The sequence below is a fragment of the Chelonia mydas genome, chromosome 5 (assembly GCF_015237465.2).
Source record: "Chelonia mydas isolate rCheMyd1 chromosome 5, rCheMyd1.pri.v2, whole genome shotgun sequence".
Taxonomy (NCBI): domain Eukaryota; kingdom Metazoa; phylum Chordata; order Testudines; family Cheloniidae; genus Chelonia; species Chelonia mydas.
The window spans coordinates 23,652,967-23,671,900 of NC_051245.2; the positions used below are offsets into that span (position 1 = coordinate 23,652,967).

Genomic DNA, 18,934 nt, shown 5'->3' on the forward strand with positions numbered 1-18,934 from the left:
CATACTAGAAAAAAAGTCCTTCAAATTTTATAATCCAACAGAAATTGTAAGGTAGAGAAAATGTAGAGGGATCCATAAGATACATTGTATGGTTACTACAAAGTTACTGCAGTTCTGGTAAACTCAGAATTAAACAAACAGAGATATATGGAAGGGAGGTCAGAAAAGAGCAATGAAAGTGATCCAGGGAGTGAGTGGACTGGACTGTTTATGAGAAAAGATTAAAACAGCTTGTCAGGGCTGATTCCCCACTCTGGCACTTTGAGTGCAGAAGGTGGGGGCCCGCAAGGATTCTAAAAATTAATCTGGCCACTCCAGGCTGGTATTAAACTCCCAAGGTTAAGCTTTTCTCTGACCTTAGATGGGTAGATGCTGCCATCACCCAAATGCAAAAACCCCTTTTTACCCAGGAAGGCGCACTTGGGAATTCCTCCCTGTGGGGTACCCTCAAGCCCTTTCATCACACAACCCCCAGAAGAAAACAAAGGAAATTAGCTGTTGCCACCAGCTAATTAAACAACATATGCACAAACCTCTTTGGACACAAAAAACCCAATCCTGTTCTTTAAAAAGGTAAATTTTATTAAAAACAAACAAAAAAAGAAAATACATCTGGAACTTAGGCTATTGCTAGATTTAAAAAGAGCAAATATAATAATTAAGCGTCAAGAATGGTTTCTTGAGGTCCAGCTTAAAGGTTACAAGCAAAACAAAAGCACCTGGGGTTCGCACAGAGGCATTCACAAGCCAATAAGAAATAAAAGAAATAACCCTAATTGCGTCTTCCTAGACATTTCCTGATCTACTTACATGTCTGCGGTTTAAATGAGTAGTTGTAGGTATGATCTGGTGGTTTTCCATACCTGGCTCAAAGCTCTTACAGCATAGCCCTAGCCCTGTCTCTGCTCTGTCCCCTCTCTCTGGAGAACAACAGACAGACAGACAAAGGAAACGTTTTTTCCCAATTTTAAAAAGTTCTAGTCCTCCGATTGGCTCTTTTGGTCAGGTGCCCACTTCCTTTCTTTTACCTATGGGCTTTTTTTTTTAACCCTTTACAGGTAAACCAAGTAGAGAACAGCTACTAACAGGGATTTTATAGCTACTGGCTGGCTGGGTGTCCATAAAAGGGAACTACCTCCCCCTCCCCTTCATTTATCACACAGCTAAATATGGATAGCATGGCGAGGTGATAATTAAAGGTGTGGGAGGGTTGAATCTGGTAACCATCTACAGATTTGGAAGGTGTAAAACTGAAGGGAGAAGAATTGTTCTCAGAAGAAACAGGGTGAAAGCAAGCAAGGGAAATGTAGGTTGAATGTCAGTTCAAACTTCTTGGTAGTAAAATCTATAGGGCTGGGATAGTCAGCAAAGGGAAGTGGTTGAAGCTTCATCCTTGGAGACTATGACTGGGGTCCTAGTGGGGCATCAGCTGTGGTCACTCAATTTGGGTGAACTGCAAAGAATGGGGCAGACAATCCCCATAAAGCTGGTGGATATTCCAATACTTAGATTCACCAGCCCAGCACAAAACAGCTTCTTTAATACCTTACTGGTTACTCAGAAGTCCAAACAATACAGTTCCCTTAAAGTGATCCAGCCTCAGGCCCTCATCCAGGTACCCACATCAAAGATGATGAAAATGTCTGTAAATCTTATTTCATCATATAAAAGAAAAGGTTCTACCAATCCCAAAGGACTGGACACATTACCTCCCAGATTAATGAATGTTTCAGATCTTACCCAAATACACACTACAGCCAATTGTTATTAACTAAACTAAAATTTATTAAAAAACAAAAGAGAGAGTATGGGTCAAAGACCAATGTACATATAGTACATGAGTTCAATCCATTGAGGTTCAGATTCATAGAAGAGATGGTGAGCTTTGTAGTTGCAAAGAATTCCTTTAGAATTTAGTTCATAGGTATTAGTCCAATGTCCAAATATCATATTCAGGGCATACCAGCATAACTGGAATCTCAGTCTTGAGACTCAGACTTCCCCTGATGAATCTTAAGCAGATCTGAGATGACAAAATCAGGACCCAAGGATCTTTTATACAATTTCATGTCCTCTTTGACAAGTTGGGATTTCCTTGTGGAACAAAACATAATTAGGATGACTTTGAAGGAGGTCCATCACTGGTATTTAGATATGCTTTTTTCCTCCACCGTTCACAGTACATTTCAAAGAGAGATGAATACCGAGATATCCCATGTTCACAATTCATTTAAATGCTAGGATCTTCTTTTGATCTCTGAATTATCAGAACACAGTATAGACAGGGACTGTCGATTACATTGTCAGACCCTACTCATACATATTTAAATACACAAAAACACAAACATTATCTCCCCACATGTCTTCTGTGGGTTATATATTTTGCAGGATGTTTAACCCTTTCTAGCCATGCATCACAGAGACATTTAAAATTAGACTGGACAAAGAACCAGTGTCACTTCTGTTGTTCAATAGGGAGGAGCTACTACAAAGTGAAGGTCAGAATTAGTGTCCATTGAATCAGTGGAAAGATTCCCATTTACTCCAATGCTGGCCCTGGCCCTAATTGTACTAAAGAGGTGGACAGAGGTAGAAGGCTCCTTTCCATTCACAAGGGCTATATAACAGATTGTCTGGATAACCAAATGCATCTATTCTTCTTTGAGATCCATTTAGAGAGAAATTTTGGGTGTGTTATTTTTTAATCTTGTTTCCTTATTCTTAGTTGGGGACACTACTGCTTATTCAACACAACCAACATCTGGCAACTGCAGGGGATGGATGCTGGTAGATCTCTTTCCTTTCTATCTTCTGTTTCAGTACTGTTCGTGAAGGACATTGGAAAGGACATTGGTAGCTCACCTGTGATGATTCTAAATACTCTCAGGGCTGAGTAAACAATTTACAAATTTGCACAATTAATAATTAATGTGCAAAAAAGTTAGCCTCATGTTATGCTCATGAAATATTTGTGAGCACATTCAAATAAATGGGGGAGAAGAAAGTATTCAGTGAGATTCTGTAACTCAGTGATCAGCTAATCCTCCATCACTGTTCAAGCATTGTTGGTTAGTTGTAAATGGTTACAACTAAGTTAAGTCACATGGTGTTATTTTTGTTCTCTGCTTGGATGAATATGAAACCCCAGCTGACAATATTATTCATACTTGCAAATTTAACTTGTGTTTCCAATTCATATTACCTGTGACATTAGCTGTGACATTAGCTACCCAGGAAGATTTATGCCATTAAAACTTGTTTACATGAATGTTCCTATAAAGCAGAGACAAAAGGGGTGTGAGTGTAACCAAAGTAAATTAATTTAACAATTAAATATTCAAATAAAACTTTCTGCCAAGTTTTACTGCCAGTGTCCTCTAAAGTGCACCAAGAATCCATTTCCTGGGATATCTTGATTGCCATCTCATCTTGGAGAGAGGTTTTGTATTGAACACCTTATGTACATTTCCTTTCTATACCCAAAAACGGGGCTTTTGGGGGTGAAATTCATCCTTGTGCCAAGAACTTATTGCACCAAGTCCCACTAAAACTTCTGGCCCTCAACAGGGGGAGGGGGAAAAGTGGAGTTTTAACATACAGATGAGTGGTAAAACTTCAGCTGTTAACAATTATTGCCTTAGTACAGTCAAGACAGAGAGATCAAAGCTTCTCAAAGAAGCCAGAGACAGATCAGATGAGTCCAAGAAATAAGAGATGGGAAAGTAGAGAGCCATATAAATAAAAAAGGTCCCTTTCTTTTAAATAAAATAAATAAATAAATGCTAGGGAAATTGCCATTAAAGGAGTTATTCATAGAGCAGAATTCTATGGAGAAAATAAAACCTTGAATTATTCAGATCCCATCTGCGCAACCTATAGTAATTACTCTTTTTAATTAAGTCCATTCAAGACCTTTAATGTTATTACTTTTTTTTTTCTATAATGGGAGGAGGAAAGCAATCCTTCACAGCTATAAAAATGTCACAATAAGCAGTCTCTGGGTGGCCTAGCCTGTTAATTTTTTGTATTTAAATATAATGACAAGTAATTATAAGCAATTATAATAATAAATGCCTAGTCCTTGGAGGAGGTCCAAAAGGAAGTGGAAAATAGTAGGAATCCTTCAGGATAAATAGTATGAAAATGACTATTGTAAACAAACATATTTAAAGCATATTTGAAAGCCAATTTTAAAGCATAAAATGGATAAAAATCATCTCTGGTGTAACTCCATTGATGTGAATGAGCCAAATTCGTCAGCTCGTGTAAATCAGTGTAAGCACCATTGGCTTCAGTGGAACTATGCTGATTGACATCCACTGAGGATGTAACTGAATGGGGTAGTCCAGAGATTATTTTATTACTTTAGCTTTATAAAATTATGTACCAAAAAGCACAGTCCTTAAAACTCTAGGTACCTTGGACTTAGGTTTGGGAGCTAAATAATAAAACCAGCTGCTTACCTTGCCGCACTAGCTGAAAGACCGCTACAAAATTCTGCACCCTCAAACTAGCCTCCCTTTCCAAAAGCCTTTGTACATAGATACGCTTTGCAACGTTCCCTGCATGTCAGTGGGCTTGGACTGTTTCAGACCCTGGATTCTGCAAATTGTTATGCACCGGAACATTTATGGGACTACTTACATGTATCAAATTAAGCTTGTTTGCAGGATTGGGGGCAGTGGCACCTTTAATTATTGAAAAGAGAAGTTTACATATGTCTGATCTTCACTCAGCCTGACAAGTACAAAATAGACTGGACTGGTTATGCACAAGTTACTACAAACTACACGGCTATGCTGATGAAAAAGAAGCACTACAAAAAAAAAAGTTACATGTTCTGAAAGGTTTTGAATTGCATTACTGCATGTGAAGAGTAAATGAAGAGTAGTGTCTTCTGGACAGGGTAGAATAATAATCAGGAAATAATTTATCTGATGAATTTTGCCATTTTTTTAAATTAAATGTGATGATTTTTTAACAAAATTTCCCCCAGGTATAGAAATGGGCTGATTAATGTATTCACAAATAATTCATTCACTACTTTCAAATAAATTATTCATTTTTTTAATTATTCTTCCAACTCTAGCATATTCCTTTCGCTAGCTCTAAAAATGCTTCTCCAAGGTCAAAAAGAGATGAAAGAAGAAGACAGAAGTACCTGAGGCTACAGGAAGTCTGTCGGGGTGAAACCTGTACAGAGGACAAACATAAAGTCTGTGTAACCAGCCATCCTTACACGCAGAAATGGCAGCGCTGCCAAGAGATGCTTTCGCTCATATTCAGTTGGCGCAACTCCCATATGCCTTATTTGACTGGCTAGCATTATGAATACACTCTGAAACAATGCCCTGCATACAGGACTAAAGGATTTGCACTGCCAGAAAGGAAACCTTGACTTTTCACAAGATCAGACTTGCGCTGGCCATATTCAGACCTAGGCATTTCCACCTTCCCTATATAATGTTCTTCTTCAGTTTCCACTATAGAAGGTAGCCTTCTTCTTTTCCTGTCCTATGATACTTTGAAACACTGTTAAACATCTACTGGCTTTTACCCCAGAAATGGCTTCATTTGTTGGTGCCTAGTCGGTGAAGTACTTTGGGATTCTTCTGACTAAAAGATGCAAATTAAGTTTTTAATAATGAAGAATATTACCTGGATGTAGCCCCATTCCACTGACCATGGGAGAGGGTGAAGCGATGTAAAATAAAATAAAAGGAAACACTTCTTTACGGGGCATGTCCTCAGACTGTGGAATTCTCTACTCTAGAAGGTCAAAGGATCAAACACGGTAACTGAGTTTAAAGGGTGCTGGATAATTTTGTAGGAAATAACGTTTGGCCAATGCTAAAGCAAGATAATAAAACGTCATGCTTGACAATGTCAAAATAGTACCACGGATGTCAGGAAAGAATTTTCCCCAATATACAGCACTGAATAATTGACCAAGTACATTACAGAGAGATTTTGTCTATGTTAGAACCTGCAGCGCTGGAACCTGGGAGCATGGGGGTTCTGACACCTCTGCATCACCACAGGAGGGTTTGGCTAGGCTCCCGCAGGAGGACCCTGTGAGGTTGGGCTTGGCAGGAAGTACCACCCTGCAGGACCTGAGTGGCAGCCCCTCATAGCCCACTGCTTGGCTGGTACCAGTACTTAAATCAGGAAGCCGTGAAGAGGAGCTGTCTGAGCCACAACACAGACTATCTGCCCATCTCTGCTCCAGACTCTGCTTGCGACAGACCGTAGACGCCAGCTTCCAACCCTGGTTTGTCCTCAACTTCGCTATTTGATTACTGTCTGTAACCTGGTGCCCAACCCCAATCTCCTGGTAATCTGACACTGCCTGCCTCCTGACCCTTGACTCTCAGTTTGCCCTCTGGTCTATCTTGTACTCTGACCTACCAGTAACCTGACCCCACCTGCCTCCTGATTGTGCCTTCTGACCTATCTTGGACTCTGACCTCCTAGTACCTGACTTAGCCCAACTCCTGCTCTGACCACTAGGTCTGACTGTCCATGTCTCAGTCTTGACAATCACGCCAGATGGAGAGAAAATTAGATGCATCATTTGCATAATCTGTTAGTGGAAATCCGATGTTCCTAAATGATGGGAAACATATACCAATGCATCTTATTATAGAGTATTTGCATTATAGTAGTGCCCAGACACACCAATACCGATTGGAACCACATTATATTAGGCACTGTACATAGATGAAGACACAGCCACTCTCCCTCAAGAATTTGTATGCTAAGGTCCCTATTCTTCAACTCAGAGTGTACAGGCAGACTATTGCACCTACAGAGAGCCCCACTGAATCTATGTGGGTGCTGCAGTCTGCCTGCATGCTATCACTTTCAGGGTCAGGGCCTAAGAAGACAGGCAGTACACCAAGGGTGGCCAGAGACACAATATATACTGTTTTATACACATATGCCCACTTGTAAACTTTTAAAATAAGATTCTAAAAGCACTGACAGTTATTCTTATATGCCTCTTGACCCTTTATTAATTGGCTTATTTTTTATTTTTTACAGAAATCAGTGCAGAAGTGGGTCTTAAGTAAGCTTCAGTTAGGAAAAGACATTCCATGGCTAAGGGGCAGAGTGTAAGAAGGTACAGAAATGTCTGTGTAGAAAAGTAAATCAGATCACATCAGTTTACAGACAATGGCGATAATACTTGACTTGTTTAAGTTGCTCTTGTGCTCTTCAGATGTTTGATTTAGAATGGATTGTGGTCAGAAAAATAACTGAACATTTTCAGACCTGGTTCCTAACCCCCCCCCCCCCCGCCCCCACACACACACTTTCAACGTATCTTTTGCCTAGTTTGTTGACAAAAATATTTTACTACCTTAAGAACAACAGAGACAATGAACCCTTGCAGCAGAAAATGCTGTATTTTATTCTGCCTCATGTGCAATATCAATTCACAAACAAAATGGCCAGCTTAGTTATTTTCCAGAATCTTTTATTGTTCCTGATGACATATGAAACAGAAAGAACAGAGCTGGGTTTCCAATACTGGGGGGAGACTGCAGTGCTAGCAGTGAGGGACGGAGATATGGTTTGATTTGTGTCTTGTAGGGAGAAAATCTGACATAAAAAGGGAAGGTTGCTCAAGCGTGACACCAGATGCTACTTCCTCTTAAACTTTTCCCCAACCTCCCAGGGACTACAATAATGAAATATGGACATGAGAGTTTTATTCAGTTCAAGGGCTCTGGTCAAAGGTAAACTTCTTGTCAACTCTTGGTGTCTGTAAGAAGATTTGTCTGTGGCTGCTGTTTTTCTCTACACCCTTATTTTGTTATGCATTATTTTCCCCTGAAACCCCAGAGCCCTCTAGTGGCGAATGTTAAAATATTCATAAGGATTTTCTATCAAAGGGTCTGCGCTTTTTGACGGCAACGGCAAATGTCCGATGGACTTCAGTGGGAGAATAGGACCCAAAGCCAGGACCACCTACCCTGTCCAATTTCCCTTAGCAATCCTCTACTGCATTCTTTCCACTTTACAAGGACCTAGTATCTAATGTTCATCTTTACTGTTTTCATATAACTCATTTCAAATTAAGAGATAAGGATCACCACTACAGTCAACCTTTATTTTTAAGGAGACAAAGATTTGTAGTCATTTAATATTAATCTGTGGTTTTAACATATTTACCTTTCATTATAGAAAAATAATTCTGAGACGTTTTCGAGTTGCATTGCTTGCTCACAAAAAAAAGGAAGAGGGGAAGAAAGATCAAATAATTTTAGATTCATTCTGTAGCTAAGCAAAATGTAATACCACATCCCTCCAAGGAATCCAAGCATTATGGAAACATTGGATAATGATAGGTTGGTTTGTTAATAATCCAAAACATTTGCAAAGCTTTTCATTAAATTGCATTGTCTAAACCCATGAGAATTTAAGGACTCTGGTAGATTGAAATGTCTAAGGTGGGTGTAAGATATGCAAACAAAATAACACTGGAAATAAATATTGTACCTCATTATGAACAGAATTAGTTACACAAGAGAACAAATAATAGAGATGTACATCAGTTTTTGGCACAGACAAGTTGAATGATAAACAAGCTCTGTGCTTGTTTAAACTAAATGCAAATGTGCAACTGTACTACAGATTTTAAAAAAAGTTTTGATGCACACAGGAGGGGCTTCTTACCAGTTTCATTAAACCAAGATACATTTCACTATACATTTAAAATCTGTGTCGAGAAAGGAAGTGTGGGATGGTTTCCACTTCCCATTACATTTTCTACTTTAGGATAAATAGAAAAGATCGGTGCGTTTTAACGTGTGGGGGATAGAAGTGGAGGGCTTTTTAAAGTGGGGAGGGGCTGCACTTCACACGATCTTCCTCTTCTGAATCTCAGATACTATTTAAATGCAGCTAATCCCAACATATGACATTCCAGCGCTGGGGAAAAGACAGTCCGGGCGGAGATTCTCCAGGAAGGGGAGCTGAGAGCGCGCTGCGAGGGAGAACCGCGTGCTGCGGGGGAGTGTGAGCTGCTCACGCCTTCGGGTGCCCCGCAGAACTCGGCAGCGGAGGACGCGAGCTGGCTGGGAGGCAGGTTGGGAGAGCGGGCACTGGCCACCGCCAGGGTTGGCCCCTGTAAGGACCTCGGAGAGCTCCGGCCGCTGCGCACGCACCTCAGCCCGCTCAAGCGGGGGCACAAGGGGAATATAACCCGGGCGAGCCGACGGGAGGAGACAGTGAGGGCTGGGAGCCGCGGGGAGGAGAGAGGCTCCTAGAGAGGCAGCAGCAGCGGAGCACAGGTGGGCGCCTCCAGGACGGGGACCTTCACTGCACCAGCGAGAGGCGGCCTCTTGTCCCACCCCAGCCCCGCGGTGCTGGAGTCTCCCTGCCGGCCGGGGCAGCGCCGCCCGCTCCCGGCGGGTCTGGGCTTGTTCTGCTCAGCCTGATGTGCCCCACGGCGGGCGCGGGCACGGGAAGGGGCGCCCCGCCTGCCAGCGCCTCCCTGCGGGTGCCGCCTGCGCTGGGCACCTGGAGCGGCAGCCGCCGCGCTGGGCTTCGTCGCTGCCTGAGCTGCCGCGTCGCGGGCTGGACTAGGCGCTGAGCATGTGCTTTGCGGGCGAGGGGGACCCCGTGCCCGCCACCGGAGCGTAGCTCCTGATCGCAGCCCCTGGGTGGGAGGAGAGAGACCGGCTCCCTCCAGCCTCCCCTTGCCATGGGATGGCCGCCCCCTGCGAGCCCAATTACTGCCCGCTCGCCGTCAGCCTGAAGGAAGCCGGGGAGGGAGCGTCCCTGGCCGGGCAGTTCGGCAACGGGACCAACGAGTCCCTGCAGGAGCTCTTCAGGAGCATCAACCTGGAGCGAGCCGAGGGGCTGCAGGGGGACGGCTCCGCCGTCCTGCGCATCCTCATCTCCAGCGTCTACTCGGTGGTGTGCGCCCTGGGGCTGGTGGGCAACCTGCTGGTGCTCTACCTGATGAAGAGCAAGCAGGGCTGGAAGAAATCCTCCATCGACCTCTTCGTCACCAGCCTGGCGCTCACCGACTTCCAGTTCGTGCTGACGCTGCCCTTCTGGGCGGTGGAGAACGCCCTGGACTTCACCTGGCTCTTCGGCAAGGCCATGTGCAAGATCGTCTCCTACGTGACGGCCATGAACATGTACGCCAGCGTCTTCTTCCTCACCGCCATGAGCGTGGCCCGCTACCACTCCGTGGCCTCGGCGCTGAGCCGCCGGCGGGGCGGCCCGGGGTGCCGCTCGGCCAGGTGGCTGTGCCTCCTCATCTGGGGCGCGGCCATGCTGGCCTCCCTGCCCCACGCCGTCTTCTCCACCACCGCCACCGTCTTCGGCGAGGAGCTCTGCCTGGTCCGGTTCCCCGAGGGCCGGGGCAACAGCGCCCAGTTCTGGCTGGGCCTCTACCAGGCCCAGAAAGTGCTGCTGGGCTTCCTGGTGCCGCTGGCGGTCATCAGCCTCTGCTACCTGCTGCTGCTGCGCTTCCTGGGCGAGCGCCACGTGGGCCGGGCCTGCGGCGGGCCCAGGCGGCGGGCCCAGGTGACCCGCTCGGTGACGGTGGTGGTGCTCTCCTTCTTCCTCTGCTGGCTGCCCAACCAGGCGCTCACCGCCTGGGGCATCCTGGTCAAGCTCAACGTGGTGCCCTTCAGCCCGCAGTACTTCCTCTCGCAGGCCTACCTCTTCCCCGTCAGCGTGTGCCTGGCGCACTGCAACAGCTGCCTCAACCCGCTGCTCTACTGCCTGCTGCGCCGCGAGTTCCGCGCCGCCCTGCGCCGCCTGCTGCGGCGCCTGGCCTCGCCCTCGCTCACCGCCACGCGCCCCTTCACCGCCACCACCAAGCCCGAGCCCGAGGAGCAGGCGCTGCGCGCCCTGGTGCCCGCCAGCCCGCTGCCCCCCGCCGCCGCCCAGCCCGAGCTCCTCTACTACCCGCCTGGCGTGGTGGTGTGCAGCGCCCGCTGGGACCCGCTGCCCAGCAGCTCCGCCGAGCAGCGCTGCTGAGCCGCAGGGGCGCCTGGGAGCGACGGAATGGGAGGCTGGGGGCAATGCCCACGGGGGGGATGGGCTCCAGGGAGTGTCCCAGCCCTGGGAGCGGTGGAGCGGGTATTTGAGGGGGATGGGCTCTGGGGACCGTCCCAGCGGTGGAGGAGTGGCTGTGTGTTCTGGCCTTAGGAGAAGTGGGGGGGAAGGGAGGGTCCATGGGGGATGAAATTGCAGCTCTCCCCTCAGCTTTGCCAAGAGGCCCAGCCTTGGGGGTGTCCATGGAGACTGAGGCTCCATGTGGCCAGGCTACTGTGCATGGAGGGGCCGGGTGGGCTAAATGGGGGACAAGGACGCCTGGGAAGTGGAGGGCGCTTGCGGACTTCGTATGAGGAGGTTGCGGGAGCGCCGGGTGGTGAGACTGCAGCTGGAGCGGTGCCGTGTCCAGGCACCGTCGGGGTGTCCCTTGCCTCCTCATTGCAATCTCCCAGGTGCAGAGGAGGTGGCTGAGGTGTGTGGGAAGCAAGCCAGGACTTTCCACCTGCCACCACAGAGCCCAGGTTGGGGGGACCTGGCTTTGTTTGCCCTCTCCCAGCACTGAACTGAGGTACCAAGCACAACTCACTGTAAATGCAACTGTAGCTCTGGCTCTAGCACAGTTCCAGAGAGAAGTCTGTTTGTGGGGCGTTCACTGCAGCACTTCATCTTCTCTTAGCCTGTTGCCAAAGCAAAATGATTCTCATTGATAAACAAGAACAGGAGTAACTGATGTTTGGGAACTGGGGGCTGCTGAATAGGGGAAGCGGCTTTTTCTATTTTATTACCTGTAACTAGAAACTTTGCACTAGCGGTGAAATGTTATGTCCAACCATCAGCCACTGTTGTAGATCATTTGTGGTTAATGGGGTACTGTATCTGTAACTGACCATTGCTTAGAAAGAATGAAACCACTGCACTGCCAATTTTAAAGGGGCTGAATATTCAGAGCCCAAGACCAGAAGGCACCATTGTGACCATCTGGTCTGACCTCCTGTAGAGCATAGAACTTCCCCAAAATCATTCCTAGAACACATCTGTTAGAGAAACATCCAATCTTGATTTAAAGATTGTCACTGATGATGAATCAGCCATGAACCCTGATAAATTGTTCCAATGGTTAATTAACCGCACTGTTAAAAATGTACACCATATTTCCAGTCTGAATTTGTCTAGCTTCAAAATTTCCAGCCCTCAGATTGTGTTACAACTTTCTCTGCTAGATTCAAGAGCCCATTATCCAATCATTGTTCCCCAGGTAGGTACTTAGAGGATGCAGTCAACCAAGCCACCCCTTTCTCTTCTCTTTGCCAAGTAGACTGAACTGCTTGAGTCTGTTACTGTAAGGCAGTGGTTCTCAACCTTTCCAAACTACTGTATTCCTTTCAGGAGTCTGATTTGTCATGCGTATCCCAAGTTTCACTTCACTTAAAATCTACTTGCTTACAAAATCAGACATAAAAGTGTCACAGCACACTATTACTGAATAATTGTTTACTTTCTCATTTTTACCATACAATTAGAAAATACATCAATTGGAATATAAATATTGTACTTACATTTCAGTGTATAGTATAAAGAAAAGGAGTACTTGTGGCACCTTAGAGACTAACCAATTTATCTGAGCATAAGCTTTCGTGAGCTACAGCTCACTTCATCGGATGCATTCCTTTTCTTTTTGTGAATACAGACTAACACAGCTGCTACTCTGAAACCAGTGTATAGTACACAGAGCAGTATAAACAAGTCATTGTCTGTATGAAATTTTAGCTTGTACTGACTTCACTAGTGCTTTTTATGTAGTCTATTAGAAAACTAGCAAATATCTAGATGAATTGATATACCCCCTGGAAGACCTCTGTGTACTCACATACCCCTGGTTGAGAACCACAGCTATAAGGCATGTTTTCTAATCCTTTAATCATTCTTGTGCCGCTTTTCTGAATCCTCTCCCATTTATCAATCTATTTCTTGAATTGTGGGTACCAGAACCGTATACAATATTCCAGCTGTGGTCACAACAGTGCCAAATACAAAGGTAAAAGAGCCTCTCTACTCCTGCTCAAGCTTCCCCTGTTTATTCATCCCAGGATTGCATTAACTTTTTTGTCCACAGCGTCACATTGGGAAGTCGTGGTCAGCTGATTATCCACCCTGACCCCAAAATCTTTTTCAGAGTCACTGCTTGCCAGGATAGAGTCCCCAGTCCTGTAAGTATGGCCTACATTCTTTGTTCCTAGATGTATACATTTACACTTAACCATATTAAACCACATTGCTTGCACCCAATTTACCAAGCAATCCTGATCACTCTGTATCAGTGACCTGTCCTCTTCATTACCGACCACTCCCCCACATTTTCTGTCATCTGCAAACTTTATCGGTGACAATTTTATGTTTTCTTCCTGGTAATTGACACAAATGTTAACTAGCATAGGGCTAAGAAAAGATATCAACTTAGTTTGACAAGATCTATTTTCATAAACCCCTGTTGATTTGCATTAATTACTTTACCCTCCTTTAATTTGGTGTTAATCAAGTCCCCTGCCAGCTGCCCCATTATCTTGCCCAGGATCAATATCAAGCTGACAGGCTTATAATTATCTCGGTTATCCCATTTACCTTTTTAAAAATGGGCACATTACCTTTCCTGTAGTCTTCTAGAATTTCCCCAGGGCTCCAAGTCTTCTTGAAAATCAACATTAACAGTGCAGCAAGCACCTCAGGCAGCACTTTTAAAACTTTCGGATGCAAGTTATCTGGACCTGCTGATTTCAAAATGTTTGCTTCTAGTATTTTCTGTTTAATATCCTCCAGAGACACTAGTGGAATGGAAAGAGGGTTATCATAAAATGAGACATCTGTTTTTTCCCCAGATACAGACAAATATGAATATAGAGGTACTTGGCAGTGTTTCCATGTGTCCATTTTTGTTCATATCTGCTGCTGTGGATTTTAGATGTCCAAAGATGCTTCCCTCCATTGGGCTCTGTATATAAGATGTGCCACAAGAGATCATTACATGCCTCTGGTCACAATTCATACATGCTAACCCATGTGAGAATGATGGGTGGGGATGACAGAGACAAGACCAGTTCCAGGAGTTTCAGCTTGTGGAGTTTCCTACTCATCCGTTCATCTGGGGGGACAGGTTTATTCCTCTGCTGGATGGAGGGGTCCACTCCTTTAGCATGACCATGAGATCCACATTGATCTCAGGAGATTCACAGAAGACAGGATGCAGATGTTGTTGCCTCCATTCTATGCTTGGCCCCACACCAGCTCCTGTAGGATCTATGCTTCCAGGTGCTCCCCCTACACAGCAGCCTTTGGAACCTAGAGGAAAAATAGTTCCACGGGGAAAAGGGGAGAGACTAAAGCACAAGGTCAGGCGGTATTACTTTGCATTTCTTTCTGCTGTGGGTTTGGAGGACAGAATCTGGAGGAGCCCCCTTCTGCCCCTGGTCTGACCTCTACAACTCATGAAGCTGGAAGTGCAAGGGGAGCGCACAGAGGAGTACTGTGGGGGTGGGAAGGAGCAAATGAGAGTGGTAAAATTTCCTTCTCTCTATGGATTCTTCTGGTCTAGAGGTTTTGCTCCTGTTGTAACTCAAGCTGTTATTAGTTATTAACTTGAGCTAATTAACACAATTGTAAATTGGATGCCCCAGACACTGCACAGCAGTTTAGTCCAGGACCCAAGTGTTTGTGGTTCACCTTTGGGCTTAGCCTACAGCAAACATTCCCTCTGTGAAATTCACTCCTGTAACACTGAAGTGGGTGGAAAGGGGGAGGGGAGCGAGCGTATTACATAAAATGGCAATGGGGGTGGGGGCAATTTTCCTCCATTATGGACACAGATTAGAGCATGAGGCCTTCAGTTTTTTCCAGAAAACCTTGCATTGACTTCAATGGGAATTTTACTCTGTCCTTAGAGAGGTACAGAGTCCTTCAGGATTTGGCCCCATGCTCTCTTCCAACCCTAATCTACGATTCTATGCTGTACATGCCTATGAAGTCCAGGATAGAATTAAGACTTGCTCCTGTGCACAGGCTGTAACTGGGTCAGGCATTTGAACCAAAGCACCATTATTCTGTCTCAAGACAGCTGAGACTTCTTGTATCCTTATAATCCTGAGCAGGGCGATAGAGACATAGGGCAGTGTTCAGAAAGCAACAAAAATTATTTGGAGGAAAGATTCAAAGACCCTGGAGATGACTGAGAGGGGACCTCAGCTATGGTAAGTGAATAAAACAGCAAGTATGGGGTAAAAGCTGCTCAGAACAATCTGGTTTTTGTTCAGAGCAGTGAGCTAGATTACACTGTTGCCCAAGGAAAGTGCCAAGAGTACAATCACTAGGACTGTAGGCAGGGCAAAACTTTAGAACGTGTAGGGAATCATCCTGCATATGTAGTGAAAGGGACTGGATTCAGGAGGGTCTTTCCATCTGTAACTTCCACGACACAGGGGAAAAAACATCTTCAGCACAGCATCTATGGGCTGTTTCTTAGGTTGTTTGAGCAACATTCTTCAAACAATTGCATGAATGCAGAGCTGACTGGTTTCCTCCAAATGCCCATGTTTGGATTTATAACAAAAATCCTCTTATGAATCAAAGTAAAATGTTCATATAGCTCTATGTGCAGCAGCAGTCAAAAAGCTAACAGAATGTTAGGAACCATTAGGAAAGGGATAGATAGTAAGAAATATCATAGTCCCTCTATACAAGTCTATGGTACATCCACACCTGGAATATTGTGTGCCGTTCTGGTCACTCCATCTCAAAAAAGGTATGTTAAAATTGGAGAAGGTACAGAGGACAACAAAAATGATTAGAGATCTGGAACAACTTCTGTGTGAGAAAAGGTTAAAAAGACTGGGACTTTTCAGCTTGGAAAAGAGATGACTAGGAGGAGATATGAAAGAGATCAATAAAATCTTGACTGGTGTGAATAAAGAGGTGTTATTTACTCCTTCACATAATACAAGAACCAGGGGTCATGCAATGAAATTAACAGGCAGCAGATTTAAAACAAGCAAAAGGAAGTACTTCTTCACACAGCAGACAGGCAACCTGTGGAACTCATTGGCAGGTAATGTGAAGCCCAAAACTATAACAGGATTCAGAAAAGCATTAAGTACATTGCTGGAGGATAGGTCTATCAATGACTGTTAGCCAAGATGGTCAGGAATGCAACCTCAAGCTCTGAGTGTCCCTAGCCTCTGTTTGCCAGAAGCTGGGAGTGGAGGACAGGGATGGATCACTTAATGATTGCCTGCTCTGTTTATTCTCTCTGAAGCATTGGCCACTATCAGAAGACAGGATACTGAGCTAGATGGACCATTGGTCTGACCTAGTATGGCCGTTCTTATGCCTAGGTGTATAACTCCCATTGATTTTAATGCTAGGCTAGGTGCTTTTGGAAATCTCACTAGGCACATATCTGTATCTTTAAACACGTGAATAGTCTGGCTGCACATAACTAGCCAAAAGTTTAGAGCAACCAGGACCTCAGATTTTATTTCCTACCTTCCCTTTGAAGTATTTCTCTGGTAGTGACATTACCTAACTTTCTCCTAGTATGCGTTGTATGCACTGTCGTCGTAGCCATGTCAGTCCCAGGATATTAAAGACACAAGTGTGTGTTGGCACTCTCTCCATCAGGAAAAAAATCTAGTTGTTCCCTTGTCCCCACTCCTTACATCATTATTGTCTCCTTTAGGCCTTGATCCTCCAAGTAATTCCCTGTGCAGACACTCCTACAGCCACTGGGGCTCCACTGAATTCAAATGGGTGCAGAGTTGATCCACAAGGAACCATTTGCTGGATTGGGACCTTAGATTTAAAGCTTTTACTAAGAGATATTTCCCTCCATCTTAAAGAGAGATTTTGTTACTGATCCAGATCAAGGGGATTATTGACAATCTGGTTATAATGAAAACTCCACTGTCAGAGTTCTCTACATCACACAAGGTGTCAGAGTTCTACAAGAAAAGACTGGATGGTGGATTAAATAGTTCCCTTGACTCGGCACCGGTAAAAATGCATTAAATATCTTGTTGCTTTTCTCTAACCACTGTCCAATGTCTCAACTGCAAGAAGATATGTTCCTTAGAACATTCAAAGCAAGAAAATAAATGGATTCTTAAATTCATAAACATGTACATATATGCACACATTTCTCAGACTGGATATGGAAGCAGCCTCATAGCTGGAATCACACATAAGGGCCCACAGATCTGACAAGGCTAAGAGGGAGTCGGGGATTATATTTCTCCTTCTGCATCATCAAGAAAATTGTTTAGTAAGTGCCAATCAGTGACACCAGTGCAAACTCAGTGATGGAGATGTGGGTTGTACAGCTGTCAGTGAGTTCCTAATCTGAAGGCAATAGGGATTCCACAACTCAAAGTAAGGCCCTAATTTTCCCTGTTGCCCCTATATGGCAGGTGATTACGTATAAGAAAAGAACCTAGTTAGACTCTTGGATCCTAGGTTTCAGAGCTGTCATTATGAAAAACAAGTCTTGGAATTTGAGCACAGGTGATATGGAATCATAAAGGGAAAGGTCTAACCCATTTTACAGATATGTAGTGTGGTTCTACTATGAAAGGTGTAAGTGCTTTCTCCTGGGGACTGTAGCAGATCACTGACTCACCGGTGCGGCACCTCCTGCTAGGCATCCGGGAATTAGCTCTCTCAGCCCTGGAGCACCCTCTACAGGCCGGTGTCTCGCCCTCTGTTGCCTCCCCTCTGCAGTCCCTTTATCTCCATCATGTATAGGCCCCACATCCCTCCCAGACCACAGTGCCCCTTACCTTGGGGTGCTGCCCCTCAGCCAGGGAACCCCACTCCCCTGAGCCCACCTCACTTTAGTGACCCACTGCCAGTCTTCATCTAGCCCAGATGCAGGGGCAAACTGCAGTCTGCAATGGCCACTCATCATTGGCTAGAAGGTTGGACTTTCCCTTCAACCCCAGTACCTCCTTAGGCCTTCCTGTCAGGCCTCAACCTGGGAGGTCACCAGGCCTGAGCTCCCCAGCTCAGCCTTCCCCGGCACTGCTCTGTTGAAGGTACCCTGTGCTCCCAGGCTGCCCAGTCCTTCCCACCCCAAGGCTGGAGTAAGACTGCTTTCCTCCTAACTCACAGCCCTCTTTATAGGAGCCCTGCTGGGCCCAGACTGGCTGCTACCTGCCTTCCCCGATTGGCTCCTCGGGGCAGCCCTTTCCCAGAGCTGGTTTTAACCCCTTTCTCCCAGGAGCAGGGTGCTCGCCCCACTACAGAGACAATTATGTCTTTTCTAAACATATTGTTGCCAACTCTTGCGATTTTATGGCAAGTCTCCCATTATTCGGTGTTTCTCTTAAAACTCCAGCTCCTAGAGTTAAGAGAATCTCAGACACATGCGCACACAACATTAGCCCTGATGGTTGTGGAGAATATTATGAAAATATAACTCAAGAGCACCCTAAAGGCTGAGAAAGCAGAAAATGAAAAGAACCCACAATATATTTTTTTTAAAAAAAATTCACATGATTTCTAAGAAAAATCTCATGATTTTTTGAGACCTGATTCAAGATTTTTGAATGCTTGAGGTTGGCAATACCCTGAATGTTTTTCTGAAATTCAAAACTTAGGCCCTGACTCTGCAGTGAGGTCCCTGTGCTCATGTACAACCCCGCCGAAGTCAATGCAGATCCCTGCACCCACATGAAATGCATTGACTTCAGTGAGGCTTTGAACAGGTTTAGGGGGTTCCCTGCATGCAGCTTGCTGCCTTACTTCTTTACCAGTTTCAGAGTAACAGCCGTGTTAGTCTGTATTCGTAAAAAGAAAAGGAGTACTTGTGGCACCTTAGAGACTAACCAGTTTATTTGAGCATGAGCTTTCGTGAGCTACAGCTGCTGTAGCT

The 18,934-nt window shown here is 45.1% G+C and overlaps 1 protein-coding gene across 1 annotated transcript; it reads left to right on the forward strand.

Moving 5' to 3' along the window:
* The first annotated feature begins 7,476 nt into the window (after positions 1–7,476).
* RXFP3 (relaxin family peptide receptor 3) lies at positions 7,477–16,054 on the forward strand. The gene has a single exon (XM_043546986.1). It carries the CDS (start codon positions 9,718–9,720, stop codon positions 11,002–11,004), a length of 1,287 nt encoding a protein of 428 aa, XP_043402921.1. The 5' UTR covers positions 7,477–9,717; the 3' UTR covers positions 11,005–16,054.
* The last annotated feature ends 2,880 nt before the right edge of the window (positions 16,055–18,934 follow it).